The sequence below is a fragment of the Bombus affinis genome, chromosome 4 (genome assembly GCF_024516045.1).
Source record: "Bombus affinis isolate iyBomAffi1 chromosome 4, iyBomAffi1.2, whole genome shotgun sequence".
Classification (NCBI taxonomy): Eukaryota; Metazoa; Arthropoda; class Insecta; order Hymenoptera; family Apidae; genus Bombus; species Bombus affinis.
The window spans coordinates 16,028,961-16,044,576 of NC_066347.1; the positions used below are offsets into that span (position 1 = coordinate 16,028,961).

At 37.9% G+C, this 15,616-nt stretch overlaps 1 protein-coding gene across 12 annotated transcripts in view; it reads right to left on the reverse strand.

The window, feature by feature from the left end:
* LOC126915809 (cell adhesion molecule Dscam2) overlaps positions 1-15,616 on the reverse strand; it is a 127,547-nt gene that overhangs the window by 28,172 nt on the left and 83,759 nt on the right. For all 12 annotated transcript variants that reach the window (XM_050720829.1, XM_050720827.1, XM_050720824.1 and 9 more), the window contains exons 3-6: positions 14,638-14,802; positions 5,734-5,880; positions 5,476-5,593; positions 289-450 (exon numbers count right to left, since the gene is read on the reverse strand). In XM_050720829.1, the coding sequence (XP_050576786.1) occupies positions 289-450; positions 5,476-5,593; positions 5,734-5,880; positions 14,638-14,802 (592 nt within the window). The remainder of the gene's footprint in view (positions 1-288; positions 451-5,475; positions 5,594-5,733; positions 5,881-14,637; positions 14,803-15,616) is intronic.

A 15,616-nucleotide genomic window follows, 5' to 3' on the forward strand; every position in this document is an offset into this window, starting at 1 on the left:
TTAAATAAGTTTCTCGCTTTCTCTGTATAAAAGGAGATAAAAATGTTAAAAATTTAACGCAATGGATATCTTTCTATAATTAAACGTTCTCTAGAAACTTCTTGACCTAATTTCAAGTTCTTAAACTTTTGTATAGTAGGAAACGCGCTAATTTCGGAATACGCTTTTCTGAAAATAATATATTTATTCTTTTCACTTTCGTATAGATGTTAATGGTTAGGATATAATTTATTAATTATTGAATTTCTTTCTTAATTTATTACTATTTGTATGAAATCTATTCGTTACCGAATTTCTGCACTAGCTTCGCCACCAGGATTGGACGCAGAACAACGATAAATACCGCTATCTTCTAACGTCACAGCTTCGAGGGCCAGAACAGACCCGAGCAATCTGGTCCTTGGTCCAGAGAGTACCAGCATTGGCTCGGAACCGGTTTGTGCGTACCATCTGGAAATTGAATCGTAGATGGAACATTAAACCTTAAATGATCGAACCACTGTTTGTGTAAGCAATATTTTACTCTTGAAATAATCCAACGGTGCTGTGAAACATAACGGAAGATTTAGAGATCATAAAGCTTAAAAACACTTTCTGCTTGCAATTATGATTCATTAAAATCGTTCTTGACGTTATGTTTCAATTATGTCTTCGTTAACGTACTTTCTCTATAAAGCATTATGAAGTTATACAGTCTAGTACGACTTATGTTTGTTAAACATGTATGAAATTAATATAACTTCTTAATATATCCTCTTCTAGGAAAATTTTTAATAAATCTCTAGATTTATTTAAGTTTCAAAGAAGGACTATACTCAGATATCTTATTGTAATAGAATGGGTTTTATAATCGTCGAATTTTACCCCCAAGACTATAATCGTATATATGTATATACATATAGTATTATATCCGTATATTGCACATCTTTACTTCCCGTTTATAGCTTTAAGCTTCTTAACATCGTAATTACAGAATTAATATTACTATCATCTTAATTATAGATTTAGTACTACTATTATCTTAATAATAATCACCGTTAATTAAAGTCTTCGTTGTTGTACAAAATCTAGTTCCCGTTTATACAACCCACGTATTAGCAAATACTTAGCTACTCAGAAAATTATTGAAACACGTGAAAACCAATTTTTATATTACGATTCTTTATATTGCGATTAAAACGAAATCAAACACATATTTACGAGATTCATTCCACTCGTTATTACCTATTATTTTCATTCCGCGCTATCCACAATAACATATTATTTCTCTAATTTATATCTCATGCGAAATTATCCAAAGTACCAATTAAAAATTCCATCGAATCGACCAGCAAACAATCGTGAAAATTCAGCCGACGATAAATTCCCTCGTAATCTCGATTAATTCAAACGTCATTCTACCCACTCGGCAACATAATATATCATCCAATTACATTAACTGAATCCATTGAAATCTCTTTATCGGCGTACAATTCGCGAAATTCTAGCCGAACATTCCGTTGAAAATTTGTCGGCAGCCGCGCAGAAATCCTTTGTAGCGTTCGCACGAAAATGGGTCCTGGCAGCATTCCATTCTGTTCCCGTTCTCGCACGCGAATTCCGGTAAAAATTTTCAAACGTAACGTCGCGCGGACCGAACATTTCGAAGCTAACGCGGTTTGCATGATTGCAAGTTAATGCGACTTTCCCTGCCGCTTCGGAACTTCCTTTTTTCCCGGTAAAGACTCGAGGAATAATTTTTCATCGGAAGGCAAAGCGCTCGCGTATCAGGCAAAGGGCTGGTTGGTGGAACCGAGGCGCTTCAATTTCACTGGCTTTCGGGCACGACGACCTAGAAACGACATCCAGTCGCATCCACAGTGAGCATTTATCCCGGAGATTCCGTGCTTTCTTTCATCCTCACCAACGTCTTGACAGTTTTCGATCGAAGCACGTTCGTCGGCTCGAACCACTTCCACAGATCCCCTGCTCTGTTTTTCGTTTCTTTTCCTCTCTTCACTTTCCCCGATCTTCTTCATCTTCGCCTTTTTCGTCCTCTCTATACCTCACCTAACCCCCTTTGTTTTTTGTAGATCGTCCAGGAACATCGTATCTTGTATCTTTGTTCGTTCTTGGATTTCTTGATACGTAAGGGAACTGACTTCCTTCGGGAATTTTAGTTGGTAGTTCTAGGGGAAGTTACCCGAGGTAAAAAGGTAAGAAGTTAGAGTTCAAACTCGTCTAGTAGATCAGTTCTTCGATTCTTCCGAGAGCGTCAAGATAGCTGAGTTAAGTTAAAGGTGTATTTTATTTGAACTTTGCGACTTTCTGTGAAGTATTTCTCTCTCTCTCTCTCTCTCTCTCTCTCCCTCTCTCTCTCAAGGAAAAGGGAATTACGTTTGTAGCGCGATCAGTTTCATGGTAAATACGTGCTGCACATGGTCTGACTGCAGGTAAATTGCAGTAAGTTTGTTGTTAGAAACCGAGCGTTTCTAGTTTCGATTGATTGCTCTTGCTTACGTCGTGTTTTGGAATAATGGATGGTGTAGGAGCGTGCTAATTTATAAGATGAATGTATGGTCAGCCACGTGTTAGAATACATACAGCCACATGTTACATGTATGTATAATCTACTAAAACAATATTTCTTTACGGAATCCTACACAAATCTTCACTATATGATACAATGTAACATAATATAATGAATGAAACGAGAGTTACTAAATTTCTGGAATTTAATTAGTTTAACATTAAATGAAAAACATTAATTAGTTTATTGAACATTACATCGTAGCCTCGCTTTAAGTTACTAGATGTATTACTATTAGAAACAACTTTTGAAGAAGATACAATCCCTTTTCTTAATAATTTTCTTCAAATTTTTCGCTTCATCGCCAATTTCCTCGCTTACTGGCAATTGTTTTCTGAAAGATGGTCCTTAATTCACTAGTCACTGTTCTTCTTCTTATTATTAGCATCATTATTGTTGTTAATAAAATAAATTACCTAAACGTACAGCTTCAATTGCTAAAACATCCATCGCTTCGTTATTACAAGATAGAACGAGTTAAAAATGGTTTCACTCATAAATCTGTAGCCGAGCCTAAATCACGCGATAAAACCAGTTCACCTCGTTATTTCAGTCGAATGGATTGGTATCGGTGAAGCATGTAAGTACTGTTCAAGCATATCGTTCGCAAAATGTCTTGGCACGCCATGCTGGCTAGCGATAACGTCAATAAATTTTCATCTCTCCAGATGTTTCTTGTCCGGTGCATGCATCTGCCTGTGGTCCTGGGTCGAGGAAAAGGAGATCCAGAAATTCCAAGAGAGAAAGAAAGAGAACGAGGAGAAAAACTTTGTAGAGCAGAAGGCTCCTCGAAGACCCGGTGAGCGACATGGAGAGTTTCCGATTGTGCTCCGTTCGCGAAGCTTCACGTTCGAGTGCTTCCACTTTTCCTCGATCAAAGTCCTGCCCAGTCCTTATTTCTTTACTTACCTTCTATCTCGAATATTCCTGCCTCCGATCCTCCTTTTCCTGTCTCTGACTGTCTTTTCGTTCATCCTTGTTTCGATCTACCTTTCGACGCTGAAAAACGTGGCTCGTAGTTTTCTTTTAGATTAAAGAGCCAGATTAGAACGTGCGTTGTTTTTTCTGCTTCTTTTGTACGTTACGCTTTTATCGCCTTTCCATTGGCATGGAGGAATTTTCTCTGTACCTGAGCTTTCAGACGTTTGTCTTCAATCTTTGTAGTTCTTCGGCGAGGGCAAATGTATATGTCGATCGTAGTTGATTTACACAGTTGTACGTTGATTTATCGTTTTTTAAAAATTGATAAAGGTGGAGAACCCAAACGGTGGACGCACAGAGATTTATCGTATCACACAGAGATTAAAAGGTCTTATTCCGAAGGATTACGTCTATACACAGTCCTCGAAGGATCGATGAATTTTCATATCTTGCATCGTGACGGTAATCCTATCACTAGGAAAGGCTATACTTCTCGGTGAACGCTCGATTTACGCGAGAATTCGTGTTTCCGTTTTATGGATGCTTCGTTTCCCGTCGCTTTGAACTCGCAACGACCAATGCCCCGCAATTACAGCGTTAAATTCGTTTATATCGTTTGTAATAATAATTGTAACATTAAATTTACCATGCAACACGCCATCGGTTTTCGATTACGCGTAATTATTCCCATGATTATTTGGATGTATTATGATTTAATTTATATTTGCCAAACATTCACGAACAAAGACTGTACATAGATAGCTCGATCAATTGAGCTGCGTCTTTCGTTCCATAAATATCCTTTCGCCGTAACTTCGTTCGCGTGGACTATTAATATAGAGAACAATTTTTAAACGGATGAACTTTTACGAATGAAATATCTGCATATTTTTCATACCAACAGTTAGACTGTTCTCCGTGGTAAAAAATATTAAATTATCAAATGTTTGGATTTCAGAACAAATACGACGTGAATAATAACCGTCGTAGCTTGACAACTCGAACGCCAGCTATTTCTCAGTTTCCAGAAAACGGATCGAGATGGAACATATTCTATTTTCTTTCCCGGACACTAAGATATGGAACAGAGAAAATCCCAGCAAAACTCGTTCAGTAGTTCTTACACGATGCGAGTATAAGCAGACAAACAAACAGACAAAAATTGAAAGAACTAGTCTTCTGGACACAATAGCTTATGAACTGTTCCTGGATAACTGTTTTTCTCTTATTCAATATACAGACACGATCCTTCTATCATTTTATTATTATTATATATAGATATGGATTGCTAGATAGTTGGAGAATTTCTGGCATTTTGGACGCACGTCGGTGTATAGTCACCTACATGTTTTGATCTTCGACATTTTTACTGTTTAATTTGCCTTTCGTGAATATAAAATATTGTTTCCTTAATAGTAAAGATATTTCTATACCTGATTTTCGTATATCGTATTAAATAATTTAGGAAATACAAAGTAAAGAATCAAAGAGAGTCTTGCTCGATATTCGTACGTTGACTAGTAGAATGAGTCCTTCGCGACAGACACAGTAGTACTAACCAATGATTAGTCTCTAGAGCGACGGAAAAATTGTACGATCTCTGTTACGTACAACTGGTTGTAACGAAGAGAATAAGAAGAAAGACTATGTTGTATATTGCAATAGAAAAAAGAAATATTTTTTTTAAAGATGACAAACAGGAGTCATGATTATTGCAATTATACACATATATATATATGCTACATAAATCTGCAAGTATTCTACACACTGCAAATATTAAATGTAAAGTAACAATTTAAATAAACGATATAAGCTTCTAATTTAATTTACATAAACCTTATGTATTCACGTTAATGCGATTAAAAAGATGCTGCGTATCTAAACAAAAGTTCGCCGATGTAAAATAAAATTTATACTTTTTATAACAACTCTCCGTAATGAGTAAAGAGCTAAGGTATCTGTATCGAGATAAATGAAAAACTCACCGATATTCAGGAGTAGGGCAGGCCTGTGCTACGCAGACTAACGACGTTGATTCATCTTGCGCGACGTGAACAACGCCAGAGTTTTCAAGAATCACCGGCGGCATCACCCCTCGGTGATCTACAAAAAAGAAAAAAAGGAAAAAAAAAAAAGAATCGTTCGAGAGAGGGTCGATTAATGCGGCGGGTAATTGGAAAAAACCTCGGCAATTTCCCGACGATAAGAAAAATCGGCCTGTCCACCGGAGTGAAAATTACTACCTGCTATCCTTACGTTGGCCACGGAACTCACTACCACTTGTCTAGTGAGACGATGCATCGTTCGACATCTGTAGCCGTGTATTTGATCGCTGAACTCCAGGCTGTGGACCAGAAGTTCCCCGGTTGGTAAAAGGTGAAACTTCCCATCTGCAACGCAAATAATGAAAAAGAGATTTATGCCTTTGTATCGTTTATTGTCTCTTATCGTCGTAGTTTCTCGTTACGTTATATTATATATCCGCGTGTTACGCGTATTCTATACACTTTTCATAAATGCGTGAACATGCGTAGTCTAGTTATAATCATCCGATTCAATAACGATATCCATTAATTTCAACGATCTATAACAACGATCGTTCGTGGTAAAACAATTACGATAATTTCAGCCATAGATCGTTCGTCGAATCTAATAAACAAAAGTATCGATTCGACGAACGAAACTCTCCTTTCAGAAACTGTTGCGAATATTCTCGATACGAAGTATAATATCGGAGTCGCCATACGTTTGGACGCGATTCGCGTTCGAAAGCTTTCATCACGACCAGAACATGACCGGGCTATCGAGTAGACGTTTTGCAATCCGCAAAACGGCGAAGGCTATCTTGCCCGCGGTGTTAAACGCGATTATATCGTCCCCGGAGCAAATAGCTGCACGTTCGATGAATTATTTAACGCGAGATACGACGATAGTGGGATTCGTGATACGTTGCAGAGCATCCTCTGCGAGACACTCTTTGGTACTTGGCAGAAATATAACGAGGAATTTTCTAATCTCCGTATTATTCATAACTGGCATGCGTGGCGATAATTTATAATCGGCGTCGACGTTTCTCAATAAACGTGGCACGCGGATTCGGAATTACCTTTGATAACTACTCTGTGCCATCGATGAACGAGCTATCGCCAACGTTTCGTGATATTTTCGTCGGTGAACCGGCGAACGGTTTTACCGTAACGATAATTATGCTAATTCCGGGATTTCCAGCGGCCTGTTCTGGATGACTGGCGGAGGTACTACCTCGCTGTTCTTGCCCTGCGCGGCTTAAGCCGATGCTCGTTCCTTAGATAAGCCCGAGCAACGTTAATGACGGTAGTTATCCTAAACATTCGCAGTCGTTTTACGAAAACCCCTATTCACGTCCGGATATCTTTAACATGGCTTTCGAATATATGATTATCTTGCACGAAAGAGGTCGTTCTTCCATTAGTTCTCGTCTTTCTTTTTATTCCTTTTTCCTTCTACGTTGTTCGCTCTTCGTTTTTAAATAATTTTATGTGCTAGACAAGATTGGCCGCGTAGTAGTGACACACGTATGTGAATATGAGTGCGTGGAAGTATGTGCATGCGGTTCCGTCGGCAGTGTGGTACGGAAGATGGTGAGACAAAGAAAGTGCTAAGATGCGTGCAAATGTATATCGACGAAGATCTTGGAAATCGTTTATTAAATAAATCTAAAACTATTTTAATATGAATTCTAAGTGTAACCATAGTGTTCCTTTACTTTTGTATGAAAGATGCTGAGACAAAGAAAGTGCTGAGATGCGTGCAAATGTATATCGACGAAGATCTTGGAAATGGTTTATTAAATAAATCATTCATTTTAATATGAATTCTAAGTGTAACCATAGTGTTCCTTTACTTTTGTATGAAAGATGCTGAGACAAAGAAAGTGCTGAGACAAAGAAAGTGCTGAGATGCGTGCAAATGTATATCGACGAAGATCTTGGAAATCGTTTATTAAATAAATCTAAAACTATTTTAATATGACTTCTAAGTGTAACCTTAGTGTTCCTTTACTTTTATTTCGTCAATTAAGATCCACAATTCTCAACAATTTTCATTCTGTTTCTCGTTGCTTCGTTGGAATCTTGCATCGCGAATCGATGAAGATTTGTACAAGTAATTGCGCGTTTCTTACCTCCGTGTTTGTTGGTCTCGCTAACGAAATTTCTAGCCGCGCGTAGTACACGCTACCTCCGTATCCCTATCAAAGATTCTACGTTATTGCGTCTACGTTCAAACGCAAATTCGGCTACGAGACATTAGCACAGCTAAGACCGGCAGAGATAAGCGGCCCTGCTAAATAGCGATTGTCGGCCAAGTCAGCCGGCTTGGATGGGTTATGTAGTTTCGGTATCACACTCGATGCTACTACCTATACCCTGTCCTCTCGGATCTATTCAACGTAGATAGACTGCGTATGTACGTGACCATGTACACGATGTACATACGCGTATGTATGCACGAGACGGAGGAGGCTGCCTCGAATTACGTGCAGTCTGACCATAGCGCTATTAGTAAGATGGATATGTTACGCTTACAGAAATATAGCGACCATAGATGGGGAACAAAGGCGGCTTAATATTACATAGGCAGCAAGAAATACGGGATTGCTGCTTGTGAGAGAATCGTTGTAGAGCCGCAAGAGAACGGCTGAATGCGTTGTGAAGTTAAAAACGGCAAGTAATTTGATGAATTGTAACGTTTATTCAAGGGGTGAAAAGATATTCGCGTAACATCTGCGTGGAAATTAATTAGTTGTGGTTGTAGGAAGGTATAAGAGGGATGATCGAATAATTGGCAGAATTTTAATATTAATTAGGTCAACAGAAAGATGTCTATATAACGTCCAAGTATAAATTGATTGTTTTGATTGGAAAGTTAAGAGAAGGATGATCAAACAATTTTTAAAACGTTCGCGTTCCAGGCGCGTAAAATTAATTGTTTTAGGATATAAGAGATTATAAAAGAAATAGTTTATAAAATTTTAATGTTTATTAGATGGAGAAAAATGTACCTGTACGATATTGCAGAAGCGATAATGTGATATTTATTAAATGCGCATATAAAACGGTAAACTATTAAGAAACGTATGAAATAATAATGCCCGTGTCCTGTTAAATAAAAAAAGAAACGCAATCAAGAGAAATGCGAAGGAAGATCTCTCTTTCAAAGATAAAATATCCGCGTTCAAGTTCGAATGATTCATTCAGTTGGCCAGTTACACTGAAATACCTTTCCTCCTCTGTTTTAATACATCATGTTAACCTTTTTATATTATTTGCTGTTCGAATGCGAGCAATTAATTCGCACAATTTCCCGTCGATTTCTCTGAAAAACCATCGAAACGAACACTTTCGTTTAATCGACGAATGTTAAATTTGCGCGCTCCATTTACAAACTTTTTCTGTTCTATTCGCCGGCACCATTTTCTGTTCGAACGTTTGGATTAAATTACAAACAAAAAGGACAGGAAGAAAAGATAAAAGAAAAGAAAGGAAGGGCACAAAATGAGAGAAGGAGAAATAAAGAAAATTAACAACACGTTTGCACGCTGAAAACAATGAAACGCGGAACCGTATTGTACCAATACCGTTTGGTCAATGTACGCGCGCACCTTTAACGAGTCGTAAGCATCAACTTTGCGAACGCATGTAACCTTTTTTGAGAGCCGTGTATTCAAACAATATCGTTTCACGAAGACGATTCTATCGGCGAGCTCGTACGCGAAGCAATTAAAACTTTTCGCTCGTTTCGCGCGACAATTTCGTGCGTGTTCACGAATAAACGTTCGACAATCCTCTTTGGAAAAACGTTGGCTTGTCAAAGAATTCGTGACAGTGGACATGGCGGTAATCCTCACGCGACTGTGTCTGCACACGTGTACAGTGTACATGGATGAAATGTGCACGTGGAATTAATTGCGGGCTGATCCTGATAGATGTATAGGGATAGATTTAATGGAAACGTACAGGATATAATATATATAGGGTCATTCAGAATTAAAGGAGAAAACGCAATGAAAGAAGGCTGGCAAGTTCTTGTTCGAGCTTCTGTACGTTCTTTAATCCGAAGTTGCTAGTTTCTGGCATATTATGGTAAATGTAGACTGACGATATTTATGCAAATTCGTGTTTTTTATGAGCATAGTATCTTCGGATATTTTATGCATCTTTACATATTATGTGCACTTTGCACGTGTTTACCTTCAAAATTTCTCGTAAATCGGCATAAATACGGTACAACTAGCTACGAATGAAAACGGTTAATTAAAGAGAGCTTTTCAAAGTTGATACGTTGAATACTTGAAATTTGTGCGGAAAAGTTTTTCATCTGGCGGTACAAGGGATTAGGTGGAACGCAAAATATTCTTTAACCGGGAAATAAATCGTATTGTATATACAAGTGAACATTTTTAAGATACCTTCAGTTTGGAAGATAACGTTGTTCCGTAGATCGTGAACTGCGAAATACAGTTATTGGTTAAGCAAAAGCCCGAACTAATTTTTATCAAACCTGGAGCAAATGTAACAACAATGCGAAAACATTTTTGAAGTAGCGCACATTTGTACAAAATTATTTTATTGTATTTAATTTTCGAACGAATTTCTAGAGAATTTAATTGTTTACTTATCAGATCGCATCTTCTGCACGTTTGTATTGTTTCGATTTGTATCGAAAGCATTATGATTCCGAACGGAAAATGGAATTTCCGTCTAGCGAGTTTAGACGAACGACGGAAGCGGAACACAACAGACAAAAGAACTCGGTGAAATTTAATTTCTCGAGAACATTCGGAACGCTGTACACGTTCCTGTCTCGATTCGAATGATATTGTAGATCTTGCACTGGATTTGTTACATTCCTCTTCGCACGGTGTTTACAAAGATCGCAAACGTGTGCCGCGTTTGTGACAGGAAGCAATTAAAAGAAACGGAGAGTTATTTTTAAATATATTGCTTTCGATATATTCTCTAAACATATGAGAAGCTAAGTACAATAGTTAGAACAATAATGGACGGTTTTACGTTTGCCTTTTAAAGATTATGCAGAAATTCTGCCTGTTCAAGATTATCACGTCGTCTTTTATTATGTACATTATCGAGTAGTCTATTATACTTAATATTACATTACTTACTATACTTAATTTTACGCTATATATTATAGAAATTCAGGATAGAAGAAAGAAGAACAAAGAAAGGAAAACGAGTGAAAATTTAACGAGATGAAATACGAGTCAAAAGTTAGAAACGAAATGTTTAAACAAGAGTATACAGATATAAGTTTCCGTTCAAGATTATAAAAAAAATTTGTAGTTTATATACTATTACTCGATATAATGGTAATCCTAAAAAGGGACGTTATTCGCCAGAACTCATAATTGGAAAAAATAACATTCGTCAGTTAAGATTGTCGATATCAAATTAAATAATTTTATTTTCAATGTTATATTTCCTATCGGAGAGCATACTTCGATACAATATTGGTGAATTGGTATCAGAAATAGTCGACACGACACATCGTAAATATGGAGGAACGAAGACATTATTCGCGACACTTTGATCTGTAGCGGTTCCCCTTGGATATTAGCCACTAGGGTGCCTTCCGTCAGAACATCACTTCCAAAGCATGTACTTACTTCCCTATACATATAGTTTCGCATCTTTCAAATATATTTTTCTGCTTTCACTATTAAGCACTTTGCTGTCCAAAATAGATAAACTTTACACCGAATATTATAAAATTTTAAGATCACGGTATCGATGCATTCGACAAAATCTTCATTCTATATTCTCTCTAAGCGACAGTATTTTAGTTCTACTGGAACGTATAATTATAAATCTTTTGACTTGCCCATCAATATTTAATATATCCAAAAATGTCGTATTGGAAATCTATAATATGTCGTTGATTAAAGACGAAGGATATCTAAATATTTTACCAAACAAAACATTTTTCTCCAAATAGGTTCTAACCAACGAGGGGGAGATAATTTAATATCCTAATATATCCCTTTCTCAAAATAAATTTGTTATTGGTCGATAAAACTACTTCTACGCACTCGTCTATTGCAAATACAATAAATTAACGTTTCACTTTTAATTTAATAATAGTTGATGAAGGAGAAGTATTTTGCTCTAGAGCTATTTCGTTTAACAGGCTACATATGAACAATGTGATTCGAAATGAAGTATCGATTTTCCATTAATTTCTATTTCCATCGCGTAAACCAATTTATTTCTACGCCAAATTCTCGCGCAAATGAGACGGATCTATCGACGATAGTCGATCTCTGTAGACGGTTTAATAGCTAAAGCGCGTTATAGATCAGTAGGAATAAAGACAGTATCTTTGACAGTCGCTTAATCCATGCCGGTGCCTTCCGCATTTACCCGCACCTTCCCAAGTGCTTTCCATCAGTCCCAATTCCCATAATGTCTCTGCTATATGGTCTCCGATTCCGTGAAATAGACGATTCGTTTCGAATGTTTGCATGTCGAAGATATGGGTTTCTAAATAGCCATGCTGACAAGTGCGCTAACAGACAATACGTGAAACGTGCCAAGAATCAAAAGAGATTCGGCAAATTGGTATGCTCAAATCGTAGGTTACGAAATTTTGTGCCAGTAAATCCTGAGGAATACGAGAATTTGATCTTCCATCTCAGCTGTTTTAAATTCTCTGATATAATTAAATTCGTAATACGATCGATGTGTGCTTAAATTTACGTTTTTATCTCGAACCGATCTTCGGTAGTTTCTGATGATTCCTATTCTCATTGTTCATACGAATATTTATAAATGGTCAACCTTTTACCTTTTAATTTCATCGAGCTGCATTAACGATGGGTTTTGTTCGAAGACGCGTTCCTTAAAGTTTCAATCTACATCGTCGATCGACTACTCGCTGAAGGCTAATTAACTCTTTCAGAAAATCGATTTAACGAATACGTCATCAGATATAAGGTCACTAAGTTTTAAAGAAACAGCATCTTAGAAGTTTTCTGAGCGCTGATAGTATCGTAAAAAGAAATTTTAACAAGGAGGAGAAAGCATAAGAAGGCAAGAAATTATATCGGAAAGCCAAGCGGGAAGACCAGGAGGTTCGTTAAAAACAAAGCTACATGCAGGAAATTTTATGTATCACGCGATAACAAGGACGGTTCACGGTGTGCCAATATCTTCTCGTCGAGGGCGACGTGTGTTTTTACTGTCGTCTTTTTTCCATGGTCGTATAAAAGTTACGCTATCCCGTCGTTCGTCGCTCGAAGACCGAACGACGATGCTCGTTGGATACCAGCCAGCTCTGTATTTTTTCATCGACTGCCGCTATCGTCGGCGAATATGCTTTTCTCAATGTTCTGCGTAATTATAAAATTTGTCCAAGCATCGAGAGTTGACGTAACGTGGAACGAACTGATTTCAGGATCTACATATGTCGGTCGGACGTTCATTATTCCTATCGCTCGATACAATGTACTATACTACATTTGATGATCCTGACGTGCTGACAGTTCGCCAGAGCGCGTGTCCACCAAAATGTAAACAAGAAGAAATCTAAACGAAAAGAACAAACCAGACGGAGCAACAAGACGACAAATAGGCAAGTAGAAGGGAAATAATTATCAGTGGGACGAGTAAGGTAAATCGCGGGAAGATTGCAAGACCATCCTCAAACGGCATTAACAACGGCGTGTCGCGTCCAATTAAAAGGATTACTAATTAAGCTTACTAATTAATAGCGCGCGAACCGACGTGATATTACGTTTTAATTACCGGGTATCATCTTTTTCAATGCGTGTCGTCGCAGCGACAGAATAGTAAGAGAAAGAAGGAGAAAGAAAGAGAGAGACAGAGACAGAGGCTCGGGGAAAAAGCAAGACCAGCCGACGACGTTCTTAAATCCAATTAATTTCTACGACTATTAATGAGCGAGTTGCTCGACCGTTACGAGGTCGATGTCCTCGACGATCTCTCCGCGACCTACAGCAACGCCGCGGGACGGTGATGCAAGATTATTGTGGATATTAAATTTCACTGTACCGGCCGGCTGTACGCCCGTGGCCGGATATTAAATTTTAGTCCTAGTAAGCAATGCCACCAGCCGGCTATTATACCTCGTGCTACCTTCTACCTACGTGAAAATCGCCCCTACAACCTTTGCCATCTCTGCTCTCCTTTCCTACACAGTATCCTCTCTTTCGTCTCAGTGTTTCCCTGTTTTACCGCACGAACGTGGCCGTATAATTCTTCTTGTTTCATGCTTTGTGCTTCGTACACCTATCGGCTGCGTGTGTTGTTGCATCTGCGCCAATGGAATGTCCCTTGGGCTTTTATTACCACCTCCTACCACACGAACGACCGCTACGGGGAATATTACATTTTGGTAGATAGGCGAAATTATCGATTATATGATAGCGCGCTGCTTTTCATATAGAATAATAGCGTTCGGGAGAGGAGACTGCCGCAAACTCAACCAGCGCGGCTATTAGCCGTACATATTCTTCCTGCTGTATACACTCTCGCGCGGCTTTTGGAAGAGAGCATGGTTTTTTGTTTAGGTAATGCTACCGTCGAGAATGGATTATTGTTAACGCCGGTTTCTAATCTTAATTGGAAGAAGAGCGTAGAAGCGTCTGTAGAATGGTAAAGAGATAGAATAGCAAAGTGCGTGTAATTATGTTCCTTTCTCGATAAAACTCAGCATTAATTTTGTCAAAAATCTCTACATGTATTTTAGTAATTGTAATGAAATGTCTGTAACTAGCCGTTTCAATTCTGTCTGAGTCGGTTTAATTCAATTTTAAAGCTTACAATATTTGAAGTAAAAACTACCTCATTGAATATATCTTCGAGGTATTCCATCATTCTTAATACAAATATTTTACTGTACCGTATGTATAATCCCTTGATCTGTTGATGGATATCATCGAACGTGATTATCAAGTATCACTGCATATTTTACGTAGGTCATATTATTTTTTTTATTATTACCATGAAAAGATTCTAACCAGGTTAGGACTGAACGTACCTTCGAACGATTCGAATACGCTACGATATCTTCCCTTCGACTATTGCGAGTATAAAACGAAAACAACTATGTAAAAAGGGGAAATCTCTTACCTCCTTGTAGAGAAGGATAAATGTAGAACGATGGTTCCTGCAACCAGGACACCACGCGGACCAGATCTTTCACGAAACTAGGAACGACACATCGTAACACCGCTGTGCAGCCCCTCGATGCACCTCCGATCACCTCCACGTCGACTTTGTATGCTTGGGCTACCACTGTGAACAAATAAACGTGAAGTTACATTTGCGGTTGTACACAATTCCAGTGGAAAGATTTATGGCTGTAATTTTGCTTGGTAGACGCAGAGACAAAGTTATACTACTAAAATAAACGAAATAATACACGAAGCAAATAAATTAATATCAAAATAATATTCTTCATCGATAAGCCAACTTTTCAAGGAAACATTTCAACATATGGATATAAATATGGATATAAATACAAAATTCAAAAGCGTTAAATCTCTAAACGATTAACATACTAAGTTTTCAGAACAATAATTCGGATTTATCAATGGTACTGTAAATTAACGTCGTATGAACTAAATAATCATATCTAAAAATATATTAGACCCATTTCTTTTACCCAAATCCATTGATATCATAAGCATATCATCCTTAACGATCGCTAAGAGATTCATAAAACTTCTCCCCTATTTCCCATCGTTTCTCCTCTGACAAATTCAATTCACCAAGTTCATATCATTGCCACATACTACTACTACTACAGCGTAAGTATTACAATTCTACGTTATCTCTCCGATTGGAATATTTTTCTCCAAATTCCATAATTGCAAAACGTTTCCGACAAAACTGATCAATGCCGACGGCAAACAATTTTACTGTCGTTTAAATCAAAACCTTCAGCGAACAACCTTAGCAGTGATTCGGAGAACAATCTAGAGTTCTATTAATCCAAACTTTCGACCCAGTGCTACTCGCGTTGAAAGGGTGCCGCGCTGCGATAGTTCGCGTTGATGGTAATTAAAACGTTACGTTACACGCGTCGCCCTTATTCCTCGTTCACTCG